This window comes from Bos indicus x Bos taurus, chromosome 8 (assembly GCF_003369695.1).
Source record: "Bos indicus x Bos taurus breed Angus x Brahman F1 hybrid chromosome 8, Bos_hybrid_MaternalHap_v2.0, whole genome shotgun sequence".
Lineage (NCBI taxonomy): Eukaryota > Metazoa > Chordata > Mammalia > Artiodactyla > Bovidae > Bos > Bos indicus x Bos taurus.
Window position 1 is genome coordinate 48,014,011 of NC_040083.1, and position 16,715 is coordinate 48,030,725.

The 16,715-nt window shown below is 36.5% G+C and overlaps 1 protein-coding gene and 1 non-coding gene across 4 annotated transcripts in view; one reads left to right on the forward strand and one right to left on the reverse strand.

The window, feature by feature from the left end:
- C8H9orf85 (chromosome 8 C9orf85 homolog) overlaps positions 1-14,400 on the forward strand; it is a 69,259-nt gene extending 54,859 nt beyond the window's left edge. For 2 of the 3 annotated variants that reach the window (XM_027549465.1, XM_027549467.1), the window contains 2 exons: positions 4,264-4,377; positions 4,870-5,050. In XM_027549465.1, the coding sequence (XP_027405266.1) occupies positions 4,264-4,377; positions 4,870-5,014 (259 nt within the window). In that variant the 3' untranslated portion in view covers positions 5,015-5,050. Of the gene's footprint in view, positions 1-4,263; positions 4,378-4,869; positions 5,051-12,826 lie in introns of those variants that run through there. The other variant, XM_027549466.1, reaches the window with a different exon arrangement.
- A 939-nt stretch (positions 14,401-15,339) lies between these two features.
- LOC113897954 lies at positions 15,340-15,455 on the reverse strand. The gene has a single exon (XR_003512468.1). It is a non-coding gene; the product is annotated as a small nucleolar RNA SNORA65 (small nucleolar RNA).
- Positions 15,456-16,715: the final 1,260 nt, after the last annotated feature.

The window sequence follows — 16,715 nt, forward strand, 5'->3', positions numbered from 1 at the left end:
GTCGCTCAGTCGTGTCTGACTCTTTGCAACCCCATGAACCGCAGCACGCCAGGCCTCCCTGTCCATCAGCAACTCCCGGAGTCCACCCAAACCCATGTCCATCGAGTCCGTGATGCCATCCAGCCATCTCATACTCTGTCATCCCCTTCTCCTCCTGCCCTCAATCTTTCCCAGCATCAGGGTCTTTTCAAATGAGTCAGCTTTCTGCATCAGGTGGCCAAAGTAATGGAGTTTCATCTTCAACATATGTCCCTCCAATGACACCCAGGACTGATCTCCTTTAGGATGGATTGGTTGGATCTCCTTGCAGTCCAAGGGACTCTCAAGAGTCTTCTCCAACACCACAGTTCAAAAGCATCAATTCTTCGGCACTCAGCTTTCTTTACAGTCCAACTCTCACATCCATACATGACTTCTGGAAAAACCATAGCCTTGACAAGACAGACCTTTGTTGGCAAAGTAATGTCTTTGCTTTTCAATATGCTATCTAGGTTGGTCATAAATTCCTTCCAAGGAGTTAGCGTCCTTTAATTTCATGGCTGCAGTCACCATCTGCAGTGATTTTGGAGCCCAGAAAAATAAAGTCAGCCACTGTTTCCACTGTTTCCCCATCTATTTCCCATGAAGTGATGGGACCAGATGCCATGATCTTCATTTTCTGAATGTTGAGCTTTAAGCCAACTTTTTCACTCTTCTCTTTCACTTTCATCAAGAGACTCTTTAGTTCTTCTTCGCTTTCTGCCATAAGGGTGGTGTCATCAGCATATCTGAGATTATTGATATTTCTCCCGGCAATCTTGATTCCAGCTTGTGCTTCCTCCAGCCCAGCGTTTCTCATGATGTACTCTGCATAGAAGTTAAATAAGAGAGGTGGACAATATACAGCCTTGACGTACTCCTTTTCCTATTTGGAACCAGTCTGTTGTTCCATGTCCAGTTCTAACTGTTGCTTCCTGACCTGTATATACATTTCTCAAGAGCCAGGTCAGGTGGTCTGGTATTCCCATCTTTTCAGAATTTTCCAGTTTGTTGTGATCCACACAGTCAAAGGCTTTGACATAGTCAGTGAAGCAGAAATAGATGTTTTTCTGGAACTCTCTTGCTTTTTTGATGCAAAAAGCAATTTGATCTCTGGTTCCTCTGCCTTTTCTAAAACCAGCTTGAACCCTTACAAATAGCTGTGAAAAGAAGAGAGGTGAAAGGCAAAGGAGAAAAGGAAAGATATACCCATTTGAATGCAGAGTTCCAAGGAATAGCAAGGAGAGATAAGAAAGCCTTCCTCAGTGATTAATGCAAAGAAATAGAGGAAAACAACAGAATGGGAAAGACTAGAGATCTCTTCAAGAAAATTAGAGATATCAAGGGAACATTTCATGCAAAGATGGGCTCAATAAAGGCAGAAATGGTCTGGATCTAACAGAAGCAGAAGATATTAAGAAGAGGGCAAGAATACACAGAAGAACTGTACAAAAAGATCTTCATGATCCAGATAATCATGAACGTGTGATCCGTCACACTCAGCTAAAGCCAGGCATCCTGGAATGTGAAGTCAGGTGGGCCTTAGGAAGCATCACTACGAACAAAGCTAGTGGATGTGATGGAATTCCAGTTGAACTATTTCAAATCCTAAAAGATGATGCTGTGAAAGTGCTGCATTCAATATGTCAGCAAATTTGGAAAACTCAGCAGTGGCCCCAGGACTGGAAAAAGTCAATTTTCATTCCAATCCCAAAGAAAGGCAATGCCAGAGAATTCTCAAACTCGCGCACAATTGCACTCATCTCACATGCTAGTAAAGTAATGCTCAAAATTTTCCAAGCCAGGCTTCAGCAATATGTAAACTGTGAACTTCCAGATATTTAGTAGAATTTAGCAGTAAAGCCATTTGTGCCTAGAGTTGTCTTTGTTGGAGAGTTTTTAAAGATTATAAAGTTTTTCTTTAATGGCTAGGGTTTTTAGATTATCTGTTTCATCTTAAGCAGGTTTTTATACTGTCTTTCCAGAAATTTGTCCATTTCAATAAAGTGGTTGGATTTATAGGCATAGCGTTGTTAGTAAATTTTTCTTATTCTTTTAATATCTGTTGCATCTATAGTGTTGTTCCCTTGTTCTTTCCTGAAATTGGTTTATTGTGTTCTCTCCTTTTTTATCTTGGTCTGTCTGGTTATATGTTCATGAATTACATTAATCTTTTCAAATAGCCTGCTTAGAGTTTTATTGGTTTTCTTTTTTTTCTGTTTTTCAGTTTCACTGATTTCTGTTCATATTGATATTGCTTTGAGTTAATTTACTGTTCTTTTTTTGTTTTCTTAAGGTGGAAGTTTGGATAGTTCTTTTGCCTAATATAAACATTTAATTATATAAATTTCCCCAGAATGTCTTTTTAGCTCTATTCCACAAATTTTGATGCTATATTTCATTATTATTGAATCAAAACATTTTCTAATTGCTCTTGAGACTTCCTCTTTAACCTATAGGTTGTTTAGAAGTGTTTTAATTTCTGTATATTTGGATGTTTTCCAGATGTTTTTCTTTTACTGATTTCTAGTTAATTTCATTGTGGTAAAAGAATACACCTTATATAAACTTTGGTTTTTGTTCTTAATTCATTGAGGTTGGTGTTATAATTCAGAGTATAGTCAATTTTAGATTCTGTTCCATGTGTGCTTGAAGAGACTATATTGCTCTTGTTAGGTGGAGTGTTCTATAAATGTCAGTTTGATTGATAGACTCTGTCGACCAGGTGTTGTATAGTTTTGCTGCTTTTTGTCTACTCATTGCTTCACTTATAAAGAGAGAAGCATTGAAGTCCACAGTTTTAATTGTGGATTTGTTTGTTTCTCTTTTTGGTTCAATGGTTTTGCATCAGTTATCTCAAACCCTGTTTTTAGGTGCATAAATAAATATTTAAGATATTGCATACTTTGGGAAAATTGATTCCTTTATTGTCATGTAATAGTCTTTCTTAAGCTTAACAATTTTTTTTCTTTGCTTTGAAGTCAATTTCAATAATAATGTAGTTACTCCAGCTTTCTTCTGATTAGTGTTTGCATGTTTTGTTTCATTTTTTTCCTTTCCTTCTACTTTTAACTGTAAACAGGCATATCTCAGAGATATTGGGGGTTTGATTCCATGCCACCTCAGTAAAGCAAATACTGCAATAAACTGAGTCACATGAATTTTTTGGTTTCCCAGTGCATATAAAACTTACATTTGTACTATACTTTAGTCTATTAAGTATGCAGTAGCATTATGTCTAGAAAAATCAATGAGCACTTTATTTTAAAAATACTTTATTGCTAGAAAATGCTAACCATCATCTGAGCCTTCAATGAGTCATAGTCTTTTTGCAGTAGTAACATAAAGATTACTTATCTTAGATCACTGTAACAAATATAATAATAATAATTTAAAAGTTGAAATATTGCAAGAGTAACCAAAATGTGACACAGAGGCACAAAGTGAGCAAATATTGCAAAAAATGATAATGATAGACTTGCTCAACAGAAGGCTGCCACAAACGTTCAATTTGTATAAATAAATAAATGCAGTAGCTGCAAAGTAAAATGAGGTATACCTTTTTACATTTAAAGTAGATTTCTTGTATCTTGTATCTTTCACTCCATGTTTTTTTTAATTTCTAATATTTCCATTTGTCTTTTTAAAAGCAAATTTATTAAGGTTTAATTCACATACTATATAGTTCATCCATCTAAAGTACATAGTTTAGCAACTTTTAGTATGTCATAGAGTTGTATAACTCAGTTTTTTTATAACACATCAGTTTTTGAACATTTTCTCATCTCAGAAAGAAACCTTATACCTGTTAGGATTCAGTCTCCATTCCCTCTCCCCAACACCAACAGTCTCCCCTCCCTTGTTTTCTGTCCCTGTAGATTTACTTATTTTGGACATTTCATGTAAATAATCAAATAATATCTAGACTTCTGTGACTGGTTTCTTTCACTTAGGAATTTTTTTCAAGCATGTTGTAACATTTATCGTTGCTTAATTTTTATTAATAAATAATGTTCCATTGTAAAGATATGTATTCTTATTTATCCATTAATCAATGTTAAGTACTATTGAGTTGTCAGCCGTTGTCTAGAAATGCTATATAATTAAGCTAAAGTGACATATGAGAGAAATACCTTAAGAGTTTGAGGCTTTTCAGCTGTACACTTAGCCACACCCCCTTATTTCACTAAATAAATCTTAGACAATTAGTAAAAATTAAGATTTTATTTTCTTTTCCATTTTTAGTGTTAAATGTTTACAAAAGACAGTGAAGGATTCTTATCATATAATGTGTAGACCATGTGCCTGTGAACTTGAAGTTTGTGCCAAGTGTGGAAAGAAAGAAGATGTTGTTATTCCGTGAGTATTTCTTTTTATGTTTGGGATTTACTCTTTTAGTAAATGGTATGTGAATTTTCTTTTAAGGAAACATTGAGTAGCTCTGAGAATCTTAAGATACAGTATATCGCAGTAATGTAGACTTTTTCTACCCAATAGGAAAAAAAAAATCTTAATTATTCAGTGTTTCTATCATAATGAAAGCAAAACGTCATTTTTAGGAAATTAAAATATTTACCTGTGAGAGTCACATTTATTATACATTACAAAAGAATTATTCATTGTATAACTTCTTTTCTTTAATGGACAGCACAAATTAATTTGTTTGATCATGCTTTATTGACAGCAGTATTATAATTGGTTGGTTCTTCAATTAAGTTAATCTTCAAGGATCTTTTCCTTTTTATTTCATTAAGCTCTTTATTAATCAAGAAGTGTAGTGTAAAAAGTCTTTTCAGTCTACAAAAACAATGCAATCTTGAGAAATAAGAGGTTTTTTTCTTCTATCTTTAGGTTTAATAAAGAACCAGAAAAGACAGAAAATGTTGAAAATAATTTACGTTCCAGCCATAGAAGAAGCTGCAGAAGGAATGAAGTAAATGATGATGATTTAGATTTTGATATTGATTTAGATGACACAGAAGAAGAAGACAATTAATATAACTGTATTAAAAGTCAGTTTTAAAACATGAAATTCTGACCATCCTTTAAAAAATTATTTTTCACTCTTCATTTTTGGCTGTGCTGGGTCTTTGTTGTTGCACGAACTTTTCTCTGGTTGCAATGAGTGGGGTCTTTCTCTAGTGGCAGTGCTCAGGCTTCTCACTGCAGTAGCTTCTCTTGTGGAGCGTGAGCTTCAGTAGTTGTAGCATGTGGGCTCTAGAGCACAGGCTCAGTAGTTGTGGCTCATGGACTTAGTTGCTCCCCAGCATGTGGGATCTTCCCAGACCAGATCAAACTCTTGTCTCCTGCATTGGAAAGCAGATTCTTTACCACTGAGCCACTAGGGAAGCCCTCTGAACATCTTTGAGAGACATGGTAGTGCTTAGTCACTCAGTCATGTCCAGCTCTTCGCAACCCCAATGGACGGTAGCCCCCAGGCTCCTCTGTCCTTCGATTCTCCAGGCAAGAATACTGGAGTGGATTGCCATTTCCTCCTCCACGGGAATCTTCCTGACCCAGGGAACAAAAATTGGTCTCCTGTATTGCAGGCATATTCTTTACCTTCTGAGACTTTGAGGGTTTAAAAAAAACAAACTGTGGAATCCTAGTAAGAATATTGGAAAAACCTATAGAAAATACATGGACATTATGAATTGTGTATGATATTTGAATAATGATAAAACTTTTATCCAGAGTTTTCTTATAATACATTTTAAAGTAGTGTATGCTAGTATTATCTGCCGAAATGAGTATTGGAGTATCATATTGCAGTTTATGAAAATTATTTAGAAGAATACACTATCTAGTATCAAACTAAACAAGATTCAGAATTGATGGTTGTATAAGAACTATCTCATGGAAAAATAAAATGACATTCTTATGTTACTAGCCTCAAAAACTAGTCTTAAGGAGGTATCTTTTGATAGACTGATCTCAGGTAAACGTCCCAAATTTTAAAAAGCCCTCTTGCTTATGCTTGCTTATTATAAAGCAAAAGTTTATTATTTTTAATAGTAATGTTTAACAAATCAATTCAGTCAGTCGCGTCCGACTCTTTGCAGCAAACTCTTTGCAGTTGTGTCCGACCCATGGACTGCAGCAAACCAGGCTTCCCTGTCCATCACCAACTCCCAGAGCTTGCTCAAACTCAGATCCGTTGAGTTGTTGATGCCATCCAACCATCTCATCCTCTGTCTTCCCCTTCTCCTCCTGCCCTCAGTCTTTCCCAGCATCAGGGTCTTTTCCAATAAGTCAGTTCTTCGCATCAGGTGGCCAGAGTATTAGAGCTTCAGCTTCAGCAGCAGTCCTTCCAATGAATATTCAGGATTGATTTCCTTCAAGATGGACTGGTTTGATCTCCTTGCAGTTCAAGGGACTCTCAAGAGTTCTCCAACACCACAGTTCAAAAGCATTAATTCTTTGGCACTCAGCTTTCTTTATCAGGGCTTCCCTGATAGCTCAGTTGGTAAAGAATCTGCCTGCAATGCAGGAGACCTGGGTTCGATCTCTGGGTTGGGAAGATCCCCTGGAGAAGGGAAAGGCTACCCACTCCAGTATTCTGGCCTGGAGAATTCCATGGACTATATAGTCCATAGGGTCGTAAAGAGTCGGACACAACTGAGCAACTTTCACTTTCACTTTCTTTATAGTCCAACTCTCACATCCATACATGACTATTGGAAAAACCATAGCTTTGACTAGATGGACCTTTGTCAGCAAAGTAATATCTCTGCTTTTTAATATGCTGTCTAGGTTGGTCATAGCTTTTCTTCCAAAGAGCAAGTGTATTTTAATTTCATGGCTGTAGTCACCATCTGCAGTGATTTTGGAGCCCAAGAAAATAAAGTCTGTCACTGTTTAACAAATACATAGCAATTTTTCTTTGAAAGTGTTTTTATGTATTTTATTACATTATTTTTACATTTTTTTCTCGTGAAATTTACATATAGAAAAAATGCATAAAATATGTATAGTTTAATAAATAATTATAAACAAATATCATCTTTCTACTTTGAAAATGCACAAACCTAAAAAGTAGCAATGTAGTACAATGAACCTTTGTATACTCTTCGCTTAGATTTATAGTTAACATTTTGCCATACTTTCTTTATATTTGTATAGATATATGTGGATATATTTTTTATTTGCTGACACAGTTGAAAATAAGTGTCAGGCACTGGTTTTGAAGTTTATGTGAACAGACTTATACTATGCCTGTTAGTTTGTTCTTATTTCTTCATTATGAAATTTGTGAGATTGATCCATGTTGTTGCAAGAGCTCTAATTTTGTTAGTTTTACCTTAGTGTTTTTTCTATTGTATTTACATACCACAATTTATCCCCTCTAATAATGAGGGACATTTGAGTTATTTAAAAATTTTCCTATTACAAACAATACTGTTTCTTGGTATAAATGTCTTATTTCTTGCTACATTTTTTAAGTATGTAATAGAAGAAGATTGAAATGTTTTTTGGTATACTTGTTTCTCACTGCTGTCCACTAAAAAAATATACTCACAATCTGAAAGTAGAGAGTTATTTTATTTGGTGGGAATGTTTAGGACTCCAAGCGTGGGAGACAGCATCTCAGTAGCTCTGAGAAAACTGGTCCAAGAAGGCAGGAGGGTAGTCAGGCTATATACAGGTTTGCAACGAAGAGAGCAGGTAGTCTTGAACATCAAAGATCAGGTATCATGTTAAGGAATTTAGCATTCTCTGGAAAGGTGCAAGCCTTGGGGCTCACGGAATTTGTTCCTTTCAAATGCACCTCAGATACCTGGGCCCAGTCCTGTCCCCTAGTTCACCTGGCTTCTTGCATTCCCTCAGCTCCTCAGCAGTCAGTTGGAGCTGGCAGCATCCTCCTGATCACAGCCTGGGGCGCTCGAATTCACTTTTGGAGGCCCGAAACCACTGACGGCTGTGGCATTTTTTATTGATTAATATGACAAGAAATATTTTCATTTCACACTACATTTTCTGTTAGGTATATCTAGCAGTGGTAGAGGACATAGGTATATACATGTTCACTATTACATGTGCTACGTAATGCTGTCTTTCCAGAAGGATTATTACCTCCCTTCCCTCTAGCAATGTATTAGAGTTCCTGTGCAACCTTTCCAACACTTGGTATCATACTGTTAACATTTCTGTCAATTTGATGTGTGTGCAACATATGCCTTCATCTTATTAATTTGTATTTCTCTAATTACTAATAAGCCTGAGCCCCCTTTAATTTTTTTTTTTTTAATCATTTATTTGTTTTAATTTGGCTGCACTGTGTCTTAGTTGCTGCATGTGGGATCTAGCTCCTTGTCCAGGGCTCGAACCCAGGCCCCCTGCATTGGGAGCACAGAGTCTTAGCCACTGGACCACCAGGGAAGTCCCCCCCTTTAATGTTTATTGACTATTGACTTTTGGATAATTGATGATATTAAGGAATCGTTTAATTAATGGTAAAGCATGATGTTATTTGAGCAATACATATTGAAATATTAAAGGGTGTATGGTCAATTTACTTTAAAATATTTTAGCATAAAAAAGTAAAGATACAGAGTACATTTCAGTGATATCAAAACTATGTTTCTTAGGAATAAATTTTAAAAACATTCAAGAACTCTTGACAAAAATTAAAATCTTATCAAGACATTAAAATTAAATGGAGACATAAATGGAAAAAGATAAAAATAAATGAAGGGAGATCTCATGTTTGTGATATAGAAGCCTTTAAGTTTACAGTCTACAGAAATTTTTTCTACCATAAATTTGTGTGGCTTACCTTTTGTAAATTTGTTTTCTGAACTGTGTAACTTTTGTGGTTAAAGAGCCAACTTAATTATTATTAGACCTAGCATAAATTCTTTCCCATGTGATTAAGTATAATTCCTCAGATTACCTTTCTGAGAGAGAAGTTTAACAAAGAGCATCACCCAGTGACATATACTAATATCTGCATTTCATTCTTCAATGCTAGGAAAAGTTTTTTTTTTTTTTTCAACAGACAAATTTAATTGTTACATTTAGTTCATTTACATATCTTTAGATAGTATCCTTTCTAATCTAAAAGTTATTTTTATTGGAACTCAGTATGGATCTAATCCTGGCTCTGCCACTTACTCTAGCTGTATGACTTGATATCAATTAATTAATCTTTCTGTGCCAACTAGGAGAGCACTAAACAACTGATATTATTATTGCTACTGTGATTTTTATATATGTATTAGTACTGAATTAGTAATTACTGGAAATGAAATAATTAGTAATGAAGATGTCAATTTGGTTGTTTGCCTACATTCTTCAAGAGTTATATATGTATTCCATATATATGTATATAAATATCAAATGCAGAATGTTAGAAGGTGAAAAGTTCTATGGAAGAAAGGCATGGTAGGGTGATTGGAAGTCTAAGGGCACAGATGGGGTGGGAGTGAGGGTGCACAAGTGGATGGAAGTGTTGATTTTTAAATAAGGTGCCTAGAAAAACATGTTGGGGAAGAATGTTCCAGGAAGAAGAAACAGCCACTGCAGAGCCTCTAAAGCAAGACTGTGCCAGGTGTGTTTAAGGAACAGCAAGGACTGAGTTATTAAGTTGGAGAGTTGAAAGAGATAAGATCAGGAAAGTAATGGGAGGCCATATTATATGCAACCTGTTTTTCTTTGTTTTTCAGTCGTTTAACTGATTTCTAAGGTATGGAATTTTTTTAGTTTTATTGAAGTATAGATGATTTACACAGTTGTGTTAATTTCTACTTTCCAGTAAAATGACTGTTATCTATATATTCTTTTTCATATTCTTTTCCAGTACAGTTTATTATAGGATATTGAATATAGTTTGCTGTGAAAAGGAAGTGTTGCTAGTATGCCTTTATTTATTCACTTATTTGGCCATGAGACTTGCAGGGTCCTAGTTCCCTGACCAGGGATTGAACCTGTGCCTCCTGCAGTGGAAGTGTGGAGTCCCAACCACTGGACCACCAGGGAATTTCTGCTAGTATACTTTTAAATCCACCTCAGTTCAGTTCAGCTGCTCAGTCGTGTCCGAGTCTTTGCCATCTCATGGACTGCAGCATGCCAAGCTTCCCTGTCCATCACCAACTCCCAGAGCTTGCCCAAACTCATGTCTGTCAAGTCGGTGATGCCATTAACCATCTCATCCTCCGTCATCCTCTTCTTCTGCCTTCAATCTTTCCTGGCATCAGGGTTTTTTCCAGTGAGTCAATTCTTTGTGTCAGGTCAGATACTGAATTTTGCAGTTCCAAAATGTTCATTTCATTTTTCTTCTAAATGTTTAAAAACTGAAATGTTCTGTTCTACCTCTCTTCTACATCTTTTTCTCTATTATTTTAATGATTTAATCACAGTTGCTTTGAAGTCCTTATTTTTTCTTGCTTTTATTAATTATTTTGTCTCTTGGTTATTGGTCGTTCTTCCCAGCTTTGCACATCTAATAATTTTTATTGTGTGCTAGCAATTGTAGATGGCACATTATAGACTTCTTCTGAAAAGTAAACTACTGCCGATCACCTGCTGCTGCTGCTGCTGCTGCTGCTGTGTCACTTCAGTTCTGTCCAACTCTGTGCAACCCCATAGACAGCAGCCCACCAGGCTTTGCCATCCCTGGGATTCTCCAGGCAAGAACACTGGAGTGGGTTCCCATTTCCTTTTCCAAGCCAATCACCTGGATCCCTTCAAAACTTGGGTTTAAGCTTTATTAGGGGTAGTCTGTTTCAGTTTGATGCTTATTCCTGTCTGTTTCCCCTTGAGTTTTGTCTTTATTCCTAGGCATCTATTTTCTGAGGTCTTAATGCTATTGGTGTTCACCAAAGGGTCTCCCCACTGGGTAAGCCCAAATGGCAACACTGGGTGACCTCTAAAGTATCTGCCTAGCAGCTGTTCTATGCTAGGATTCTGGAGGTGTGTCCTGCATGTGTATAGCTTAGGAGACTAAGGAATGATTAGAGGAGAACCACGGAGAAGGCACTGGCACCCCACTCCAGTACTCTTGCCTGGAAAATCCCATGGACAGAGGAGTCTGGTAGGCTGCAGTCCATGGGGTCGCTAAGAGTCAGACACGACTGAGCGACTTCACTTTCACTTTTCACTTTCGTGCATTGGAGAAGGAAATGGCAACCCACTCCATTAGCAGCTGACAGTCTTTCTCACTGCCATACTTTAATATTCTATTATTTGAGAAAATTTAGAGTTTTTCTCTCTTTTTTTTCTGAAGAACTTTTGGGTCCCAGATATCACTGCTGAGAGTGCTTAAGTTTTAGGTGACTGCAGCAAAGAGTCGGACATGACTGAGCAACTGAACTGAACTGAGATGTGGTGGTTTAGTCGATAAGTTGTGTCCAACTCTTTGTAACTCCATGGTCGATAGCCCACCAGGCTCCTCTGTGCGTGGGATTTTCCAGGCAAGAATACTGGAGAAGGTTGCCATTTCCTTTCCAAGGGATTTTTCCCCACCCAGGGATTGAACTGCCTGAATTCAAATCACTTTTTTGTACTTTCTTCCATGATTGTTGATTTCCATATGTGAAAATGGGGCTTCCCAAGTGGCTTTAGTGGTGATACTTGTAATCTTTCTAATTAGTGATGTTACTTTATAGTGAGACCTACTTGAACAATGGAAGGGATATAGGTATTTACAAGCAATTCTGAATATACGTAATAGCTGTATTGGGAAGGTAAGTTGTAGTGATTATCTCCTAATATGGTAATAGTTATTAGAAGAAAAAGTTGTTACATGTACTTGGTGCATATATTTTTTATATTGTAAAAGATAAACAGTAGTGTTCTTAGTAAGTGTTCTGTGTTTCTCAGATGACTTAATAACTAAGGCTTGAGGTTAAGTAACTTGCAAAGTCAAAACGATAATAAGTAATAAGCCTAAGGTTCATATCAAGTCTATGTGACTCCAAAGCTTATATTATTTCAACCACATTTACGCAAAATTACAAATATTCCATGTTCTTAAATGCTTTTCAAGCTACATTAAAAAAAAAATTATAAATATCCTCCATATAACTTGTGGCACAGAATTTTTGTCACTCATTATGTTCAAATACGTCTAATATTGATTAATGTTGCAAGACTATTCCACAGTTTTTACTGCCAGCCCTATGGAGTCAGGGATGTGTGTTGGGATTATTTATGCTAAGGAGCTCCACAGTTTCATCAATTATGGAAAAATATGCACTTCTGAATCTCATAAGACAATTTTTAAGTAATTAAAGTGCCAGGCTTTCAAAAGTTATCACTACATAAAACTACACATGAGGTTATTGGAAATTCTTGGATAGGGGAGAAAAAAAAATCTTGATACTAAGTTCCTATACACTGAAAGTAAGAGACAAATCCTTCTGATGAAAGTGTTTGTAATAAGACGTCACGCTTGCTATTGGCTATTTTTAGTATTTGTGAGGGATAGGCCATTGAATAACAACATCTGCCAATTTGTGAATACAATAGCAAGCTTTAGAAAAATATTTCTGGCAGTAGCAACTTTATAAACTGCCCTTCATTTCTTTGTTAAAACTAAGTAATAACATATTGCCAACTGTAATTAATATCACAGAAAAACAGAATCTTTAGTAAATCAAAGGATCAAAATTTTATATTTTTAAGATTAGCTAGTGAATTAAAAATATAAATTAGAAAAGCATATTACATGACACTGAACTTTAAATTACAAATTTTTTTGTGCAGTTGAGCATGACCTTATCCTACTTTTTATTTTCACTTATTTAGTCGCAAATTTATTTGCAGAGTAATTTTCTTCAATCTGTAAAACAGTTGTTTTTTCTTTTAGTATTATGAAGAGGAATCACAATAACATGGAGAACAATGACCTAAATGACTGATAGAGGAAATGAATTGGCTCTGGGGAAATGGCCAGGACCAGCTGAGATTAGGAAGGATGGTCTCCTACAGCACAGAACTGACGTCCCGTAGCAGAGGATATTACAGCATGTCCACAAAGTCCGGAAACATAAACTGACTTTTAAACAATGTTATTTACACTTTCAAATAGTATACTCAGTGTGTTTTCTGTTGAAATGCTCTAAACTTAAAGCAATAGGTCCAATGGTTATTCTAGAAAAATACAATTGATACACTATACAGTGTCCAGAACATCTAGAAAACAGGAAGAAAGATGTATTTTTTATACTTATTGAACATACTATTTGGAAGTACAACTGAATAGTTAGATGCTGTTTAAAAATAAGTTTCTCTTATGTTTCCCGCCTTTGCAACACTTGTGGCTACCAGCTGAACAAGGCAGGTGCAGCAAGAGTGGCTGCCAGTGTATAGTCATGAAAACAAGACTTTCTGAAACAAGTGTTTCTTATAAATAATTTGGAAACAATTTTGGAACCCATTTCTTGGCAATGGTAATGGTACATTTCAGATCCCATTAAGAGATTGATTTATATGTGGGAAATCCTCAACTGGTAGTTCTGGAAATACTTAATGATGTTATGCCACTATCCATAAAGTTGAAAGGATATCCCTACAGAAAATGAAAATCCCAGAGGAAGGAAGACGTGTGGGAGCATGCCGTCTCTGCATGGTCACAATTACCTAATAACCAGGTTTGTACTGGAGAACTGTAGTGACATGCCCAGTTACAACTGAAATGGGCCCTGGAGACAGATTTGAGACAAAACAGAAATCCACAGAACAGTTTCATTATATGTTTGAACAAGCATCCAACCAGGCAACCTTTCTCTTTTTCCAGTCATAGGACTTCCTCTCTTTCTGTGATCCACCTAAGTACATTTTGTCCACGTGTTGGACATACCTATCCTATAGCCCAAAAGTCAGGCATGTTCTTCCCAGCTGTAAACTGATGACAAAGATAATTACCATAGAATTGAACTTAAAGTAGTAAATTTGTCTTGGGTATTTTTTTACTTAAAAAAGTCTGCATGATGAAGATTTTGAAGGAGTTTCAACTCGGTGCTGACCCACCAGTGTTCAAGAAGCCTATGAATCCACAAGTGCAACTCTGCATTGATAGTAGACTGAATAAGTAATATGTCTTACGTGTGTATCTACTGTTCTTTTGTGTAGATGTGGATTAGTTAAATGCATAAGTTATTAATTATTTTATAGTATTCTTAAAATTATATTTCCTCAATTTATGCCAAAGTTTGACTCATTTATATAAATAGGCAGGGCTGTCACTGTCTTGGAACAGTGATTCTAGTCTTGGAAATGGCTGAGAATCATTGCTAAAAGTATCAGCCTTCACTGTGCTAAAATTCTGTAAAATTCTGTAAAAGCTTTTCTCACAACAGAGTGATAATTCCATCTCTATACTTTTTAAGTGCTTTATTGAGGTATAATTTATATGTTAATAAAATTTACTTAAGTGTATAATTTTATGATTTGCTAAGTTTACAGCGTTGTACATTTATCATCACGATCTAGTTTTAGTCTGTTCGCATCACTTAAAAAGGATCCGTCATGCTCAGTTTTACTCGCTCCCCATTCCTATTCCCAGCCCCAGGCGGCTAATCTTTGTATCTATAAAATTGCCTTTTATGAACCTTTCAGATAGCTGAAATTATAAAATATGTAGTCATTAAGTTTGGGTATTTTCATCTCACATAACATTTTTGAGATAGATCCTTGTTGTAACATGTGTCAGTACTTCATCATTCTTTTTTGCTGGATAATATCCCGTCATATGGGCATACTGATTTTGTTTACCCATTCCAATTTATACTGTTTCTACTTGATGGCTATTATGAGTAATGCTATCGTGAACATTTGCCTTGTGTTTATGTGGACATTCTTGAGTGTTCTCACCTAGGAGTGAGATTGACGGATCCTATGGTAAATTTATATTTAATTTTTAAGAAACTACCATACTTTTTCAGAGTGGCCTCACCGTTTTATAATCCTGCCATCAGTGTCAAGGGGTCCACATGTTCCACATGTAGGAGTTCCACATCCTCAACAGCACTGTTGATCCATGTTGATTTGCCACTGTTCTAGTGGGTGTGAAGTTTATTGTGGTTTTAATTTGCATATTCCTAATGACTAATGTTGACTCTGCATCTTTTCATATGCTTATCAGCCAGTGGTATATCTTCTTTGCCTATTTTAAAAATTGGGTTGCTTTTATTACTATTGTAAGATTTCTTTATATATAGTCTATATACAAATCCTTTATCAGGTATAATGTAGAAATACTTTTTTTTTTAATTAAATTTATAAATTTAATTAAAAAAAAAAAGAAATAAAAAGACCAAAAGCTTTGTTACCACCTGAGGCCAGGGCAGACCACAGTCCATCTTCCCTCATCCATTTCTAGCCTGTTCCCATGCTTTCGGCACAGAGTCATCCACATGAAGAACAACCCTGTTTCCTAAGCTGGGGTTATTTTTAGCTCACCACTGAGAAATACTTTTATACCAGTCTGTGGCAGATATATAAATATAATTCAGTTTAAAAATATGATTATTCACATTAAGGAATTATCAGTGTAGAGACACAATAATCCCTCAGTTGCTACGGAAGCTTGCAGTTCTGAAGCCTGACAAACTGTCCACTGCTCCTCCCAGCTACAGGCTACATCATTTATGAAAATTTTAGAACAACCTTCGTGCATGCAATTTTGTTTGGGTAGATATTTAGAACTGGAAGACATACAGAGAGCATGTATTAGTTTAGCACATTGCCACAGAAGGTAAGTTCGTATGAAATTTCATGTTAGGAGTTTTTATGGTGATTATACTGTGGGCATGTCCAGTATGACTGGGGAAAAGAGGGGAGCGGCATCTGTTGAGAATGTGAAAAATGGCTTTCACTATCTTTAAGTCAAAGTGGGATTTCACTATTTGGTTATGTGTATAAATGTGTGTTGGCTTAAAGCTCAAAAAAGTTGGCTTAAAGCTCAACATTCAGAAAACGAAGATCATGGCATCCAGTCCCATCACTTCATGGGAAATAGATGGGGAAACAGTGTCAGACTTTATTTTTCTGGGCTCCAAAATCACTGCAGATGGTGACTGCAGCCATGAAATTAAAAGACGCTTATTCCTTGGAAGGAAAGTTATGACCAACCTAGATAGCATATTCAAAAGCAGAGACATTACTTCGCCAACAAAGGTTCGTCTAGTCAAGGCTATGGTTTTTCCTGTGGTCATGTATGGATGTGAGAGTTGGACTGTGAAGAAGGCTGAGCGCCGAAGAATTGATGCTTTTGAACTGTGGTGTTGGAGAAGACTCTTGAGAGTCCCTTGGACTGCAAGGAGATCCAACCAGTCCATTCTGAAAGAGATCAGCCCTGGGATTTCTTTGGAAGGAATGATGCTAAAGCTGAAACTCCAGTACTTTGGCCACCTCATGCGAAGAGTTGACTCATTGGAAAAGAGTCTGATGCTGGGAGGGATTGGGGGCAGGAGGAGAAGGGGACGACAGAGGATGAGATGGCTGGATGGCATCACCAACTCAATGGACATGAGTCTGAGTGAACTCCGGGAGTTGGTGATGGACAGGGAGGCCTGGCGTGCTTCGATTCATGGGGTTGGAAAGAGTCGGACATGACTGAGCGACTGATCTGATCTGATAAATGTGTGTGTCTGTAAACAAACATGGTTGGAGGAGGTGGTTCAACCAGGCACTTCATGAAGGGTCCAAAAGAATAACTGGATCTACCTTCAATAATGAAAACTGTGTATACAGCA